This window comes from Heterodontus francisci, chromosome 6 (genome assembly GCF_036365525.1).
Source record: "Heterodontus francisci isolate sHetFra1 chromosome 6, sHetFra1.hap1, whole genome shotgun sequence".
Lineage (NCBI taxonomy): Eukaryota > Metazoa > Chordata > Chondrichthyes > Heterodontiformes > Heterodontidae > Heterodontus > Heterodontus francisci.
This window is the reverse complement of record NC_090376.1, coordinates 36,834,769-36,850,871: the sequence shown is the minus strand read 5'-3', so window position 1 is coordinate 36,850,871 and position 16,103 is coordinate 36,834,769. Positions and strand designations below refer to the sequence as shown.

The 16,103-nt window shown below is 40.5% G+C and overlaps 1 protein-coding gene across 6 annotated transcripts in view; it reads left to right on the top strand.

Moving 5' to 3' along the window:
* nbeaa (neurobeachin a) overlaps positions 1 to 16,103 on the top strand; it is a 988,762-nt gene that overhangs the window by 214,315 nt on the left and 758,344 nt on the right. For all 6 annotated transcript variants that reach the window (XM_068033481.1, XM_068033479.1, XM_068033480.1 and 3 more), the window contains exons 14-17: positions 8,198 to 8,277; positions 8,587 to 8,649; positions 13,322 to 13,419; positions 14,321 to 14,413. In XM_068033481.1, coding sequence (XP_067889582.1) covers positions 8,198 to 8,277; positions 8,587 to 8,649; positions 13,322 to 13,419; positions 14,321 to 14,413 — 334 coding nt within the window. The remainder of the gene's footprint in view (positions 1 to 8,197; positions 8,278 to 8,586; positions 8,650 to 13,321; positions 13,420 to 14,320; positions 14,414 to 16,103) is intronic.

The following is a 16,103-nucleotide window of genomic DNA, read 5'->3' as shown; positions in this document are numbered from 1 at the left end:
TTAAAGAGATGTATAACCAGTCATAGTATCTAAGTTAGTTTTCATTACTTAGCAAGACAACCCAATGCTCTGATTTGTGTTTTTCTAACTGTTAACTCTTCAGATGTATTTATGTATTCAGAGATGCCCATAAGAGCAATTGATATCTTAGTCTAAATTCAAGTTAGAAACCAGCCCTGACTTTAGCATTTATCAGAATCCTCACCTTAAAGGATCCATCTGTATTGTTACACACACTGTAATACTTATGCCTGTAAACCTTATGCCAGCCCAAAATCTTCCTGACAACAGCAAATTGACAACGTTTTGCTGAATTGACTCGCCTTGACTTTAAGTTAAGTTTGAGTATTTTTGTGCTCCATTAGAGGCACAAGTTATGAACTGTCAGAAATAGTAATGGAGAATTTCTATCACAAAAAAGAATGATTACCTCAACTCAAGTTTGGGAGGCCCTCTTTATCCTGGTATAATACTCCTTATGCATTAAGTTCTGGATAAAGGCATAGGAGTTCCAAGCAGAGAATCCCATTGTGCCATTCGTATCCAATGTCAGTACATTGATGCCCTGATTGGTACATTGGGCTACTTTTTGCTGAAGCAAGACATGTAACAGCATTTGCTGTTGATCAGATTCTCTTTTGCACCCTTGAACTCAAAACATTTTTGCTCACTAATTTGCTGAAAGTGTGAGCTGATAATTGCAGAATGAGAGAAACAGGGTGTCTGGGACCTAAGTGTACAGGGAAACCAACTGTGTACCTCTTTCACCACTCGCACTGAAGAATTGAGAAATAAACAGCAGAAGGACTGAGAAGGAATTGTAAATTAGCAAAGATGAATTCATTGTCAAATCAAATACAGAAGGAGAAATGAGAGGGAAAGGAAGATTGGTCTAAGGGGGAGAGGAGAAAAGAGACAAAGGAAAAGTAAAAAAAAATTACATTTTAAAATCTCCAACAAGAATTAGTGCCTGAAGGGTTGAGCCTGCACACTTGTAATAGTTAATTTACAATTACTGAAAGGTTTATTGGCAGTAATTAACAATTATCTCACAGTTAAGAGTGCTTGAAATGACCAGACCTAACTTTCTGTGGTGAGATTAGTTCGTATCTACTGCATAAATACAGCAACTTTACAACATTCAATGTATGTCGATGGTGAGACAGGCAGTGAGATGCCTTTTTTTGCTAAGCTAACGGTGAAGTGGCACACTTTGGGCAGCAGTTTTTGGATATTGGCATTTAATCGCACATCTGCTCCTTGCCTTAATTTTCTGTACCACTTACACATAAATAACAGTGAGCATCAATTATCTCCACCATTACTTTGACAGCAACATCTGGTACTATGTTTCTTCCTTGAAGAGTTGTCCTAAGTCCTGAGGAGTAGGAGTTGTCTATTTGCAAGAGAGATATCTTGGTAGAAGTGCAACCAGGAGCCCAAGGGCAAGATTGCACTCCACCTGGTGAGTATACCTCTCTTTCAAAATGGTTTCTACTGCCTCCATTCGCAGAATCACAGAATTGTTACAGCGCAGAAGGCGGCCATTCGGCTCATCGTGTCTGCAGTGGTTCTCGGAATGAGCCGTTCACCTTGTGCCACTCCCTCCACCTTCTTTGAAAGAATATCGGGAATGTAGGACCAATCTGAAACGAGGAATTAAGAGGGCTAAAAGGGGTCATGAAATATCTTTAGCAAACAGGGTTAAAGAAAATCCCAAAGCCTTTTATTCATATATAAGGAGAAAGAGGGTAACTAGAGAAAGGATTGGCCCACTAAAGGACAATGGAGGAATGTTATGCTTGGACTCAGAGAAAATGGGTGAGATTCTAAACGAGTACTTTGCATCGGTATTCACCAAGGAGAGGGACATGACGGATGTTGAGGTTAGGAACAGATGTTTGATTACTCTAGGTCAAGTCGGCATAAGGAGGGAGGAAGTGTTGGGTATTCTAAAGGGCATTAAGGTGGACAAGTCCCCAGGTCCGGATGGGATCTATCCCAGGTTACTGAGGGAAGCGAGAGAGGAAATAGCTGGGGCCTTAACAGATATCTTTGCAGCATCCTTAAACACGGGTGAGGTCCCGGAGGACTGGAGAATTGCTAATGTTGTCCCCTTGTTTAAGAAGGGTAGCAGGGATAATCCAGGTAATTATAGACCGGTGAGCCTGACGTCAGTGGTAGGGAAGCTGCTGGAGAAGATACTGAGGGATAGGATCTATTCCCATTTGGAAGAAAATGGGCTTATCAGTGATGGGCAACATGGTTTTGTGCAGGGAAGGTCATGTCTTACCAACTTAATAGAATTCTTTGAGGAAGTGACAAAGTTGATTGATGAGGGAAGGGCTGTCGATGTCATATACATGGACTTCAGTAAGGCGTTTGATAAGGTTCCCCATGGCAGGCTGATGGAGAAAGTGAAGGCGCATGGGGTCCAAGGTGTACAAGCTAGATGGATAAAGAACTGGCTGGGCAACAGGAGACAGAGAGTAGCAGTAGAAGGGAGTTTCTCAAAATGGAGACGTGTGACCAGTGGTGTTCCACAGGGATCCGTGCTGGGACCACTGTTGTTTGTGATATACATTAATGATTTGGAGGAAAGTATAGGTGGACTGATTAGCAAGTTTGCAGGCGACACTAAGATTGGTGGAGTAGCAGATACTGAAGGGGACTGTCAGAGAATACAGCAGAATATAGATAGATTGGAGAGTTGGGCAGAGAAATGGCAGATGGAGTTCAATCAGGGAAAATGCGAGGTGATGCATTTTGGAAGATCCAATTCAAGAGTGAACTATACAGTAAATGGAAAAGTCCTGGGGAAAATTGATGTCCAGAGAGATTTGGGTGTTCAGGTCCACTGTTCCCTGAAGGTGGCAACGCAGGTAAATAGAGTGGTCAAGAAGGCATACGGCATGCTTTCCTTCATCGGACGGGGTATTGAGTACAAGAGTTGGCAGGTCATGTTACAGTTGTATAGGACTTTGGTTCGGCCACATTTGGAATACTGCGTACAGTTCTGGTCGCCACATTATCAAAAGGATGTGGATGCTTTGGAGAGGGTGCAGAGGAGGTTCACCAGGATGTTGCCTGGTATGGAGGGCGCTAGCTATGAAGAGAGGTTGAGTAGATTAGGATTATTTTCATTAGAAAGACGGAGGTTGAGGGGGGACCTGATTGAGGTCTACAAAATCATGAGAGGTATAGACAGGGTGGATAGCAAGAGGCTTTTTCCCAGAGTGGGGGATTCAATTACTAGAGGACACGAGTTCAAAGTGAAAGGGGAAAAGTTCAGGGGGGATATGCGTGGAAAGTTCTTAACGCAGAGGGTGGTGGGTGCCTGGAACGCGTTGCCAGCGGAGGTGGTAGATGCGGGCACTATGGCGTCTTTTAAGATGTATCTAGACAGATACGTGAATGGGCAGGAAGAAAAGAGATACAGAACCTTAGAAAATAGGCGACATGTTTAGAGAGAGGATCTGGATCGGCGCAGGCTTGGAGGGCCGAAGGGCCTGTTCCTGTGCTGTAATTATCTTTGTTCTTTGTTCTCCCTGTAACTCTGCACATTCTTCCTTTTCATATAACAGTCTAATTCTCTTTTGAATGCTTCACTTGAACCTGCTTCCACCACGTTCTCAGGCAGTGCATTCCAGACCTCAACAACTCACTGTGAAAAAGTTTTTCCTCATGTCGCTTTTCCTTCTTTTAACAATTACTTTAAATCTGTGCCCGCTCATTCTTGATCCTTTCACGAGTGGGAACAGTTTCTCCCTATCTACTCCGTCCAGACCTTTCATTCTTGCTGTGAATAGAGACATTTTACATAAAGATTTATTACATACTGCTCGTTTTCATGGCGTGCGTGCCTAAATTCACCCTGACTTTAAAGCCAAAAACATGGTGGTTTTGGAACTACTGTTACATGACAAGTCTTTTAGCATTGGTTCCAATCGCAGGACCATCAGTTGGTGTAATAAGTACTGCAATTAAATGTTAACATTTTAAAATAGATTTTCCCATTGACAAAGCTTGATATAAGAATTTTGCCAATGTAATTTGAGATGGACTATTGTAACTTGCTTCACATTTTTGGGGTGTGTGTGTGTGTATGTATAGTTACGATGTTTCTATTTTGTTAAACATTGAGAATTTGGGTTTTAAGACTGAAAAGGATTCCATAGATGCTGGAACTTTGGGTGTTTTGTATTTTAAAAAAGGAATTCACCAGAAGGTTTGGACTGAGTTTGAACTGTGAACAGTTATTGGAAGGCGCCTGTTTTCAGATAACCCAGCAGGGGATGTTTTTGACTTGGGGAAATGTTTACAAAGAAATGACAGGCCAAGATTTATAGAGGTCAGGAGACTTAACTTCCAAACCGCTTTTAGTTACATTTTGAACTGTTAGAACAGTCGGTTGCTTTTGCCTGCAACAGAAGAAGACCCAGCCAGCTCAGTGCTGTCTCTTGAGAACAAGTCCTGCATCCAGTGTTTCAGATTCCTATTTCCTCCTGGATCTGAAGAGACCCTGTGTGTTAGGCGAGGCCCTGTACGTCAGATGTGTGGGAACTGACACCTTGTTCCTTTATCCCTGCTGTAAGACCTATTTATTTATTTATTTTATTTTATTGACTTAGAGATACAGCACTGAAACAGGCCCTTCGGCCCACCGAGGCTGCGCCGACCAACAACCATCCATTTATACTAATCCTACTTTAACCCCATATTCCCTACCACATCCCCACCATTATCCTACCACCTACCTACACTAGGGGCAATTTATAATGGCCAATTTACCTATCAACCTGCAAGTCTTTGTCTGTGTGAGGAAACCGGAGCACCCGGCGGAAACCCATGCGGTCAGAGGGAGAACTTGCAAACTCCGTACAGAACCTCTTTTTGGAACCTCTGTAGCTGCAACTCTTGGGAAGCCTACCCAAACTGATCATCAACTTCGCCTGGAAAGAACTGTTCTAGGAAAATCCCATTGGCAGCCATGGGCTCACATTTGGGATGCCTAACCTAAACAAAGGACATCCTTCCGTACCTTTTTTTCAGCCTAAGTGTTTTTTTTTCTTTTGTTTTCTTTGTAATAGTTGTAAACAATAATCCCTTTTATTTTTTCCCAGTTAACCAGTGTGTATGTATGTGTCGGTGTGTGTACAAGGGCTAGGATAAATAAGGAGCTTTAATATTTCAAGTTGTATGTATGTTTTACTTCATTATTGATTAAGACCTGGTTTATAATCTGATAATTTTGTTGTTTATTAAAGAAACTTGGTTGGTATGTTTTATTTTGAGAAAGATAGAATATAGGTTGACCATATCGATAAATGGGAAAATGTAAATATATGTTGTGTCCTGTGGTGAAGTGGGACTAGAACAAACAGTGCACTCCTCCCGCCTCGCTCGTAACATATAATTGGGGGCTCTTGTCAGGATAAACCCAATGCTGACGACATTCAATTGTAAGTGGGGTAATAATAATTGAAAATGGAATATAAAAGAACCAGGTTTCTTGTGTAATAGAGTAAAGTCTACACCACTGGAATGGCTTGAACAGTTGCTGCGACTTTTCTGGGGAAGGAGGATGCATCCCTGAGTGACTTGAGGTATTTAACTAAGGTTAAGCTAATAGCTTTGGCAGCACAATTGGGGTTAGAGTTAAAATCAGGAGCTAAGCAAGCAGATATAATTAAAGTAATAGCACAACATTTGGAATTGGAAGGAGAAGAAAGCAAACCAGAGGGTAGTGCAGTTGAATTAGCTAAAGTTCAATTACAAATGAAACAGCTTGAGCAGGAAAAAAGGATTCAAAAAACTTGAACTTGATAGAGAGGAAAGGGCAAAAGAGAGAGCATTTCAAAAAGAAAAAGCAATAGGAATGGAGAAATCTTAAGCTTTAACGGGAAAAATAAATAGAATTGAGAAAACTTGAGTTTGAAAAAGAACTGACAATGGGAAAACTTGATTTTGAGGAAAAGGAAAGGGAAAAGAAAGAGAAAGAAAGGAATTCAAATTCAAAAAAGCTGGAACTAAAAGAACAGGGTGGTCTTGGCGCCAGTGAAGATTCTGGTGACGAAGAAGCTGACTCCAGCCCAGGACCTAGCAGAAAGCTGTTCAAATCTATACAAGCTCTCCCTAAGTTTGAGGAAAGGGATATTGAGGCATTTTTCATTTTTTTTGAAAAGGTAGCCAAACAAATGAAATGGCCAAAGGAAAGATGGACACTGCTTTTGCAAAGCAGGTCAATGGGCAGAGCTCATGAAGTTTATGCCATGCTTTCTGAGGAGGCTTCTGCAGATTGAGATGGCAAAAAAGGCTATTGTCGCTGCGTGAATTGGTCCCTGAAGCTGACCGACAGAAATTTCGGAATCTCCGGAGATTGTTTGGGCAGACTTGTATAGAATTTGAGAGGGTAAAGCAAATTAATTTTGATCATTGGATACGGTCAGTAAAGATGGAAGCCATGTATGAGAACCTTAGGGAACTAATTCTCTTGGAAGAATTTAAAAATTCGCTCCCTACATTATTAACAACCTATGTAGAGAGCCAAAAGATTTCAACGGCCAGACAGGCAGCGGAAATTGTTAATTATTTTGAACTTGTTTATAAGCCCAAACTTTTTTTCCGTCACCCCCACAATCCCGAGAAGGATAGAAGGTGGGAGGGTGAAAGGAAAGCAAGTAGTCGGAGATAAAAAGGGACAGCGGGAACACCCCAGGATCTCCTCCTCAGGCCAGAAAGGAAGATGCTGAGAGTGGAAGTGAGGTTCGCAAGCCTAAGTGTTATCATTGTCACAAGATGGGACATCTTTGTACAGAATGCTGGAAATTGCAAGGTAAACTCATGGCACTTATTGGGGTACACAAAGCCAATGCAGAGAAAGGGGCCCTGACTGACAATACAGCAGATCAGGCTATAGCTTTGAGTGCAGCTGTAAGGCCAAATACAAAAACCCATGTGAGTGCAGGGGTTGTGAATAAGATACCTGTGAGTTACAGGGAATTGTTGTCGAAAGGAAAAATTACTCCTTATCCCTCAAGTGAGGCAGGCAAACCTATAGTTAGATGAGGAAAGATGGGAGGAGGCTCAATTGGAGCATAAACGCCATCGTGGACTGGTCGGGCCAAATGTCCTGTTTCTCTGCTGTATATCCTATGTAAAACTTTTAGAGATGATACTAGGAGAGATTGAAATGAATACCTTTTATACCCAGATGGCCATATGAGATAATATAAGTGCGCGCTGCTGTATTAGCAGGCAGAACTTTGTAAAGTGTAATCAAAATAGCCATTTGACTGTGTCTGTTTAGTAATTGGGCCTTTTATTTGCTCTGCAATTGGTGAATTTTCTTTGTGAACTGAAAGCCATAATGATGTCTACAGGATCTTGCAGCTTAAGCCAAAACATATACTGCTCAGTCTGCAGGTTTATAGGAAGCCTGTTTTAAGTGTTGGAGAATTTAATCTTAAAACTGCTTTACTTTTGATATATTCAACATGATCCATTCCAGAATATCGCAAACTCATTTCTTCTACTGTAAAATGCCAAAGCATTATAGTTGCAGTTAACTCTCGATAATGATGTATATCTCTCAATTACAAGAGCATTATCAGGGCCCTTTTTAGAAGTAAAATGAAAGTTATATTCCACAGTTCTGCACTGAGTAATGCATTTGTGTCATTTTTGTAAGCATGCAGGCCATTTAATGCACATTAAGTTAATATGATCTGAATTCTACCTCTCTGATAAATGGGTAGTCACTTATCCTTTTTGAGGCACAAATCATTCTCTAGCTGATGGGAAAGACATCTGACCTGCTGTCAGTATTTGATGACCAGTTGAATTAAATTATTTCTGTTTTTCTAACCTTCCCATTGGGAAAAAAATGCCCTGTCTCCTGGCCAGTTCTTCCTTGTTCCTTCAGTGTATTCAGTTACACTCTAGAAACTTTTGATATGGTCTTTTTGACTTTTAAAATTTTTATTTTCTTAAACTGACAAGTTATTTTGGAAGTTGTCTGAATATGTACAATTCTTTAGAAGGAAAACCTTGAAAATCTGTAAGGATTCATTTGTATGTTTCAGGAATTTGCTTAATATAATGTGAAAAGAGTGCAGGTCTTGGAACTGGACTTGGAAAACATTATTTGATCTAACATTTGAAAGTGCGTGACAGAAAGTATTCTTTTTATTTCAAGATGGCGCTCGTCCATCTCAGAAAGAAATTATTTCATTACGGGCTTTTATGCTGCTATTTTTGAAGCAACTAATTTTGAAGGTAAGAGCTGAAATTTATGCTGAAATTTTGAAATAGGTTTGCTTTTCAGTAAATTCTGTTAGATTATAGAAACCAGGAATAAGATCACGACTGTGATGGAACAAAATTCATTGCATGTTTCCTACAATTGCATTCTATCAAATTATTAGTGGGGGAAAAAAAAGAAAATATGTTTGGTATAAAAAAAATCTTCAGTGATGCACTTGATCCTTCATGACAGAATTGATCTAATATATGGTGACTTGACTATGCATTGTGTGTAGTTGTTAGAATATGAATTGTCAACTATAGTTCTTTTCTTTTGAATAGGATCGTGGTGTGAAGGAAGATGAACTTCAAAGTATTCTTAACTACCTGTTAACCATGCATGAGGTAAATTTTAAAAACACCAAGACATTTTTCTTTTTTTTTAAAACAAGATAATCAGGTTAATCAGGATTGAAATTGCAAAAATAGGAGTGCATTATTTAAATAAACATGTGTATTATAGCTATTTGTTGGCATTCTATATTTTTATAATCTTTGCTGACATGCTAATTTTGATATATAAAACCTGGTTATTGTCCTGGAACTATCTCAAAGGCTGAATGAGATGGCCATAAATACCAGAAAGGTCCCAGTTTCAATCCAAGATCTTGTTCGAGGTTAGTTGATCACAGTGCATGTGTCTGGATGTCAGGTGAGGAAGAGACTGGATTTAGTTGTGCTACCTTCCATAGCCAGACAGCCCACTCATGTTATTTGGGCCCATAGATGAAAGATAACCATTTGGGAAAGATACAGGAAGCTTGCCCAATCTCCATGTAACTGTATCCCAAGCAGAAATCAGCATCTTAAGGAGAAGAGGTAATTTGAAAGGGGAATAAAACTTGCTTGTCTTTATTCAGTTTTGTAAAATCAGTTGCAATTTCTGCCATTCAAATTAATGGAACATAACATTGGCAATACATTATAAATACCTTAAGAATTTAAATTTCCAAGCCCAATCCTACACAAAATGAATCAATCATATATACTTCATTTGCAATACTTACCCATTGTCTCTCGAGACAAGAGGCCAAAGAAGAAGAAGAATAAGGAAAGTATTATAAATAAGTAGATATATTTAGAGCTCTGCTTTTCCCCAGTTTGAGAACAGTGCGGAACAAGAAGTATAGTTTAGTGTTGCCAACTCGCACTGTTCTGATTGTGCCAATATAAAACTGGTGTATATGGCTTTAAATATTCAGCTGAATAGATTGGAACTGTTTCATCATTGTGGCATACAACTTAAACAGCTAGCCATTAATCACTGCTGTTTGAACCATGGAACCATAGAAAAATTGCACAGAAGGAGGCCATTCAGCCCCTCGTGTCCGTTGCGGCTGAAAAAACTAGCCGCCCAATCTAAGCCCACCTTCCAGCACCTGGTCCATAGCCTTGCAGGTTACAACACTTCAGGTGCAGGTCTAGGTACCTTTTAAATGAGTTGATGGTTCTGCCTCTACCACCGTTCCTGGCAGTGAATTCCAGACACCCACCACCCTCTGGGTAAAAAGGTTTTTCCTTATGTCTCCTCTAATCCTTCCACCAATCACCTTAAATCTGAGCCCGCTGGTGATTGACCTCTTTGCTAGAGGAAGCAGGTCCTTCCTGTCTGGGCCCCTCATAATTTTGTACACCTCAATGAAGTCACCCCTCCGCCTCCTCTGTTCTAAGGAAAACAACCCTAGCCTATCCAATGTCTCCTCATAGCTGCAACTTTCAAGCCCTGGCAACATTCTTGGAAATCTCCTCTGTACTCTCTCCAGAGCAATTATGTCTTCCTATAATGTGACCAGAACTGTACGCTATATTCCAGCTCTGGCCTAACCAGCGTTTTATACAGCTCCAGCATTATATCCCTGCTTTTGTATTCTATACCTCGGCCAAGAAAGGAAAGCATTCCATATGCAGCCTTCACCGCTCAATCTACCTGTCCTGCCACTTCAGGGACTTGTAGACATGCGTTCCAAGGTCTCTCACTTCTACCCCTCTCAGTATTCTCCCATTTATTATGTAGTCCCTTGCTTTGTTTGCCCTCCCCAAATGCATTACCTCACACTTCTCCAGATTGAATTCCACTGGCCACTTTTCCGCCCACTAAACCAAACCATTGATATCATTCAGGAATCTACAGCTTTCCTCTTCACTATCAACTACGCGGCCAATTTATATGTCATCAGCAAGTTTTCCAATCATGCCTCCCACATTTAAGTCCAAATCATTAATATATACCACAAACAGCAAGGGACCCAACACTGAGCCCTGTGGAATGCCACTGGAAACTGCTTTCCATTTACAAAAACATCCGTCGACTACTACCCTTTGTTTCCTGTCAGTGAGCTAAATTTGTATCCCACCTGCCACATTCCCCTGTATCCCATGGGCTTTCAGTTTACTGACCAGTGTGCCATGCAGACCTTGTCAAATGCCTTACTAAAATCCATGTAGACCACATCCACTGCACTACCCTCAACAATCTTCCTTGTTACTTCCTCAAAAAACTCAATCAATTTAGTACGACATGACCTTCCCTTAACAAAGCCTTGCTGATTATCCCTGATTAATCCGTGCCTTTCTAAGTGGCAGTTTATCCTGTCCCTCAGAATTGATTCTAACAATTTACCCACCACCGAGGTCAGACTGATCGGCCTATAATTATTTGGCCTATCCCTCGCACCCTTTTTAAACAATGGTACAATGTTCACAGACCTCTAATCCTCTGGCAGCTCACCCGTATCCAGTGAGGATTTGAAGATAATCCTCAGCGCATCCGCTATTTCCTCCATGGCTTCCTTTAACACCCTGGGATGCAATCCATCTGGGCCCTGGCGATTTATCCACTTTCAAGGATGTCACACCCTCTAGTACTTCCTCTCTCATTATGCTTCTCGTATCTAATATTTCACACTCCTCCTCTTTAACTACAACATCTGCATCTACCCTCTCCTTTGTGAGGACAGACACAAAAAACCCTGCGCACATCTTCTGCATCCATGCATAAGTTCCCTTGTAGATCTCTGATAGGCCCTACCCTTTCCGTGGTTATCCTCTTGTTCTGAATGTACTGATGAAACATCTTTGGGTTTTCCTTGATTTTACCTGCCGATAGTTTTTCACCCCAACTCTTTTTCCGGTATATTGATGGCTGTATTGGTGCCGTTGCCTGCTCCTGCCCCAAACTGGAAAACTTTATCAACTTTGCTTCCAATTTCCACCCTTCTCTCAACTTTACATGGTCCATCTCTGACACTTCCCTACCCTTCTTCGACTTCTCTGTCTCCATCTCTGGGGATAGGCTGTCCACTAATATTCATTTTAAGCCCACCGACTCCCACAGCTACCTTGACTACACTTCTTCACACCCTGCCTCCTGTAAAGACTCCATTCCATTCTCCCAGTTTCTCTGTCTCCGGCGCATCTGCTCTGATGATGCAACTTTCCACAACAGTGCTTCTGATATGTCTTCCTTTTTCCTCAACCGAGGGTTCCTCCCACTGTGGTTGACAGGGCCCTCAATCGTGTCCGGCCCATTTCCCGCACTTCTACCCTCACGCCTTCCTCTCCCTCCCAGAACCACAGCAGGGTTCCCCTTGTCCTCACTTTTCAACCCACCAGCCTCCACGTCCACAGAAAAATCCTCCGCCATTTCCGCCACCTCCAGTGTGATGCCACCATCAAACGCATCTTCCCCTCCCCTCCCCTGTTAGCATTCCGAAGGAATCATTCCCTCCACGACACTCTGGTTCACTCCTCCATTACCCCCCAACACTTTGTCCCCTTCCCACGGCACCTTCCCATGCAGTCGCAGGAGGTGTAATACCTGCCCTTTTATCTCCTCTCTCCTCACTATCCAAGGCCCAAACACTCAAGCAGCGATTTATTTGTACTTCTTGCAATTTACTATACTGTATTCGCCCTCACACTGCGGTTTTCTCTACACAAACACAGATTGGGTGACCTGTTTACGGAACACCTGCACTCTGCCCAAAAGCATGACCCCGAGCTTCCAGTTGCTTGCCATTTCAACACTCCCCCCTGCTCTCGTGGCAACATTTCTGTCTTTGGCCTGCTCCATTGTTCCAGTGAATATCAACACAAGCTCGAGGAGCAGCACCTGATCTTTCAGTTAGGCACCCTACAGCCTTGCGGACTGAACATTGAATTCAATAACTTGGCCTTTTTAAAAATATTTTATTTTTTTACCCATGTGCCTGCTTTTCCTGTCGTCAGAGCTGCTCACTATTCTGCTATTAACACTCTCTGGACTAATGCTGTGTCTTTCCCAACAAGCGTGAACACACGCTTTGCCTTTTTCCCAGGACAGCTTTGTTATTTAATTTCCCTCTGCCTTATCAAACACCTTCCCCTTTGTTCTCTCCCCCACCCCCATCCCCTTCACTTGCTTAAAACCTAATTCTTTTCTAACCTTTGCCAGTTCTGATGAAAGGTCACAGACCTGAAATGTTAACTTTGCTTCTCTCTCCACAGATGCTGCCAGACCTCCTGAGTAATTCCAGCACTTTTCATTTTTATATTACTAATTTTTCATGTCCTCTCTTGGCTTTTCTAATTTCCTTTTTTACTTCACCTCTGCACTTTCTATATTCCTGTAGGCTTTCTAAACTATTAAGATTTTTGTGATTGTCAGAAGCTTTCTTTTTCTGCTTTAACTTACCCTGTAAGCTTCTAGATAACCAGGGATCTAGATTTGGCAGTAGCATCCTTTACTTTGTGGGGACATGCCTACACTGCGCCTGTAGTATCTTGCTTTTGGATGCCTCCCACTGGTTTGCCATTGATTTTCCTTCAGGTGGCTGTATCCAGTCCACTTTTGCCAGGTCACCTCTCAGCTTTGTAAAATTTGCCTTCCCCCAATTTAGAACTTTTGCTCCTGTTTTATCCTTTGTGCAAAATGTGTTCTTTACAAATATAGGGAGTTAATGTTTCGCAATATCTCTGTGAATTGGAGAGAGTTTTATTCTGTCTGGTTTGCTGACTGGCTGTCTATTCCATGAAACAGGATGAAAACATTCATGATGTTCTGCAGTTGTTGGTTGCACTGATGTCAGAGCACCCTGCATCCATGATACCTGCATTTGATCAGCGAAATGGAATAAGGTGAGAACATAAATATAGCCAATAATAAATCAAATGGGGAATCCAGGAGAAACTTCTTTATCTAAAGAGTGCTGGGAATGTGGAATGTGCTTCCATAAAGGAGCAGTTAAAGCAAATAGCATAGATGCAACTAAGGGAAAGCTAGATAAGCGCATGATGGAGAAAGGAAGAGAAGGATATGCTGAAAGGGTGAGCTGAAGAGTGGTGGAAGGAGGTTCATGTGGAGCATAAAGGCATAAACCAGTTGGGCTGGACAGCCTGTTTCAGTACTGTAGTCTCTTTGTTACATTCTTCTGTCCCTGATTGCAATGAGGTTTGCTATTTGTTCAACAGTTGTCATTTTTGCTAATTTTGTTTTCTACTTTTGTTGTTTAAAAAACCCATATGATATTTATTTCATGTGTTAATGTTGCCCTTCGAGTGATTTTGTTTTCTTTTTGACCATGAGGAGTGCGGAATCATCAATTCCAAACACGTCTGCAATATTTTTGTAAAATAAAAATCATATTTTTGGAATTTGTCAAATGTTAGGACACTTTTTCCCTGCCAAAAGCGTCGTCCTCTTTTGTTAGATTTCCACAAATGAAACAGGGACTAGTTACATCTATTTTCTTAAAAATTTCTAGCTTTCTATCAAAACGACTGTGAACAGTCAAATATTGAATTTTTTTTTTAATGGGGTAGCTGCATTTCAAAAGAAGCAAAAGAAAATATTACCTCATTCCAGGTTTTTTTGAAAAATCACCGTTAGTGATATTCTCAGCTTTAGATTACAAAAACGTAAAAGTTATAAAAAGGTTAGAAGTGAATAATGATTCTGATTTTAGTTTCAAAAAATATTATTCAGGAGAGTTAGTGTTTCATTGCAATAATTAATTTGATATCTTCATTGTCTCTTCAGGGTTATTTACAAGTTATTGGCTTCAAAAAGTGAAAGCATCAGAGTCCAAGCGCTAAAAGTTCTAGGGTACTTCCTTAAACACCTTGGTCACAAGTAAGTACAGCCAAATTAGTTTTAATTACATTTTAAATTTCTTTTATGGTACATCCGCTCCACTCTTTCCATATTCTCGAGCTATGAGAAGCCTGTGGAGTGCAAGAGCCATAACAGTGTGGAGTTTAGCTTCAGTGAGTGTGATTGGGACAAAGTATTGAAATTTTCATTTTTATATTTTAATGTATTTTGGGTTGAAATTTATCATAATTTGCTTAATTAGCGACCACAGCATAGTTGGGGTCAAATTAAGAACAGACCAGGATAATGAAGAGTTGAAGATAAGTCTGCTGACTGGAAAAGGCCATGATCAGAGAGATGGGAATTGTCCCATTTTTTGGGGGGGAAAAAATGCAATCAAACAGGGTGAAACTTCAGCAATAGCAAATATTCAAATATGTTCAGTACTACTATTGCTCCATATTTATGTAAGGCATGCTATTTAATTTTCCATACATTTTTTTCTCAAAGCTCCAATACCTGATCTTCCAAAGGTTTTTTGTCACCATATTTTTTAATTCTGTCATGGGATTTAAACTTCTCGATGATTCTTTGAAAAAAAGTTCTTAATCTTGACTAGTCCATCTAGGGACACATTTTGTTGCTTCCTTATCATCAAGGAGGGGTGATAGAGCCATGTGTAATCATCTTGTGTCCTTCCGAACTATCAGTCACATTGGCTTGGGAGCAGGTATTTCATTTTTGCTTTTTTCTCAGTACTTCCCATGGGAATTTTTTCATGTTAAGCTATAACTTTGAAGGCAGAAAAACAAAACTGGGGGAATAACAGTTCTTGCTTCTTAGATGGTGATGTTTTAATATCTAGATTTTGCAGTCTTGCTTCTAACATTCTCCTGGATGGATCAGCAGTTGGAGAAATTAAATTATTTTATTCCATGTTCTATTAATTAATTTGCATTTATTAACATTTCAAATAGTCTGTTTTGTCTTGCTAGCAGCCAGTAATTAAAACTACAACGCTGACTGGTGTGAGCTGGAGTTCACAGATAAAATGCCCATTGACCTTCAGTGATCAATAATTTGATTAGTTTTAAAGGTTACTGGCATTTCAGCATTGACACCTGATCCTGAATTGTCACTGTTTAATTTTGCGAAGGGAAACTGCTTCTAGTTTAACGACCTATTTTGAAAACTGAAATGAAGCCACGATGTTCCCTGTTTGTAACAGGATGGAAACTCTGCTTTCATTGTCTTTGTGGTGAGGAATGTGTGTGTGAAACCAATTGATCGAAATGGGGTGGGGAAGGAAAATATATTTTCTGTGAATTAGCAAATGTATCCCTACAGTCAATCTGAAAACCTGGTTCCAAGCAGCATTCCTCCTTCAACAACCATCAACCAAAACTCATGGCTGCTTGTGGGTTATGGCTACCACATTTACATATATAGCAGTTGGTCAACTTAAAGTAAGGAAACCATTGTGTAAAATGCTTTGAAACGTTGTGATATTGAATAAATACAATTGTAAAATATATTAAATGTGCTGAATATTAAAATTTTTTGACTTTTCATGAGCTCGCACCACTGAAAAACGAATTGTGACATTTGCATTGTTTTCGGGCCGCCTTTGAGGTGTTAAGCGTTTGCAATCTTAACATGGCTCATACCTTGTTCTCCAGTGAAAGTGGTGAAAGAAAAGCCAGAAATTTGAGCTGATGAGTATCACAAA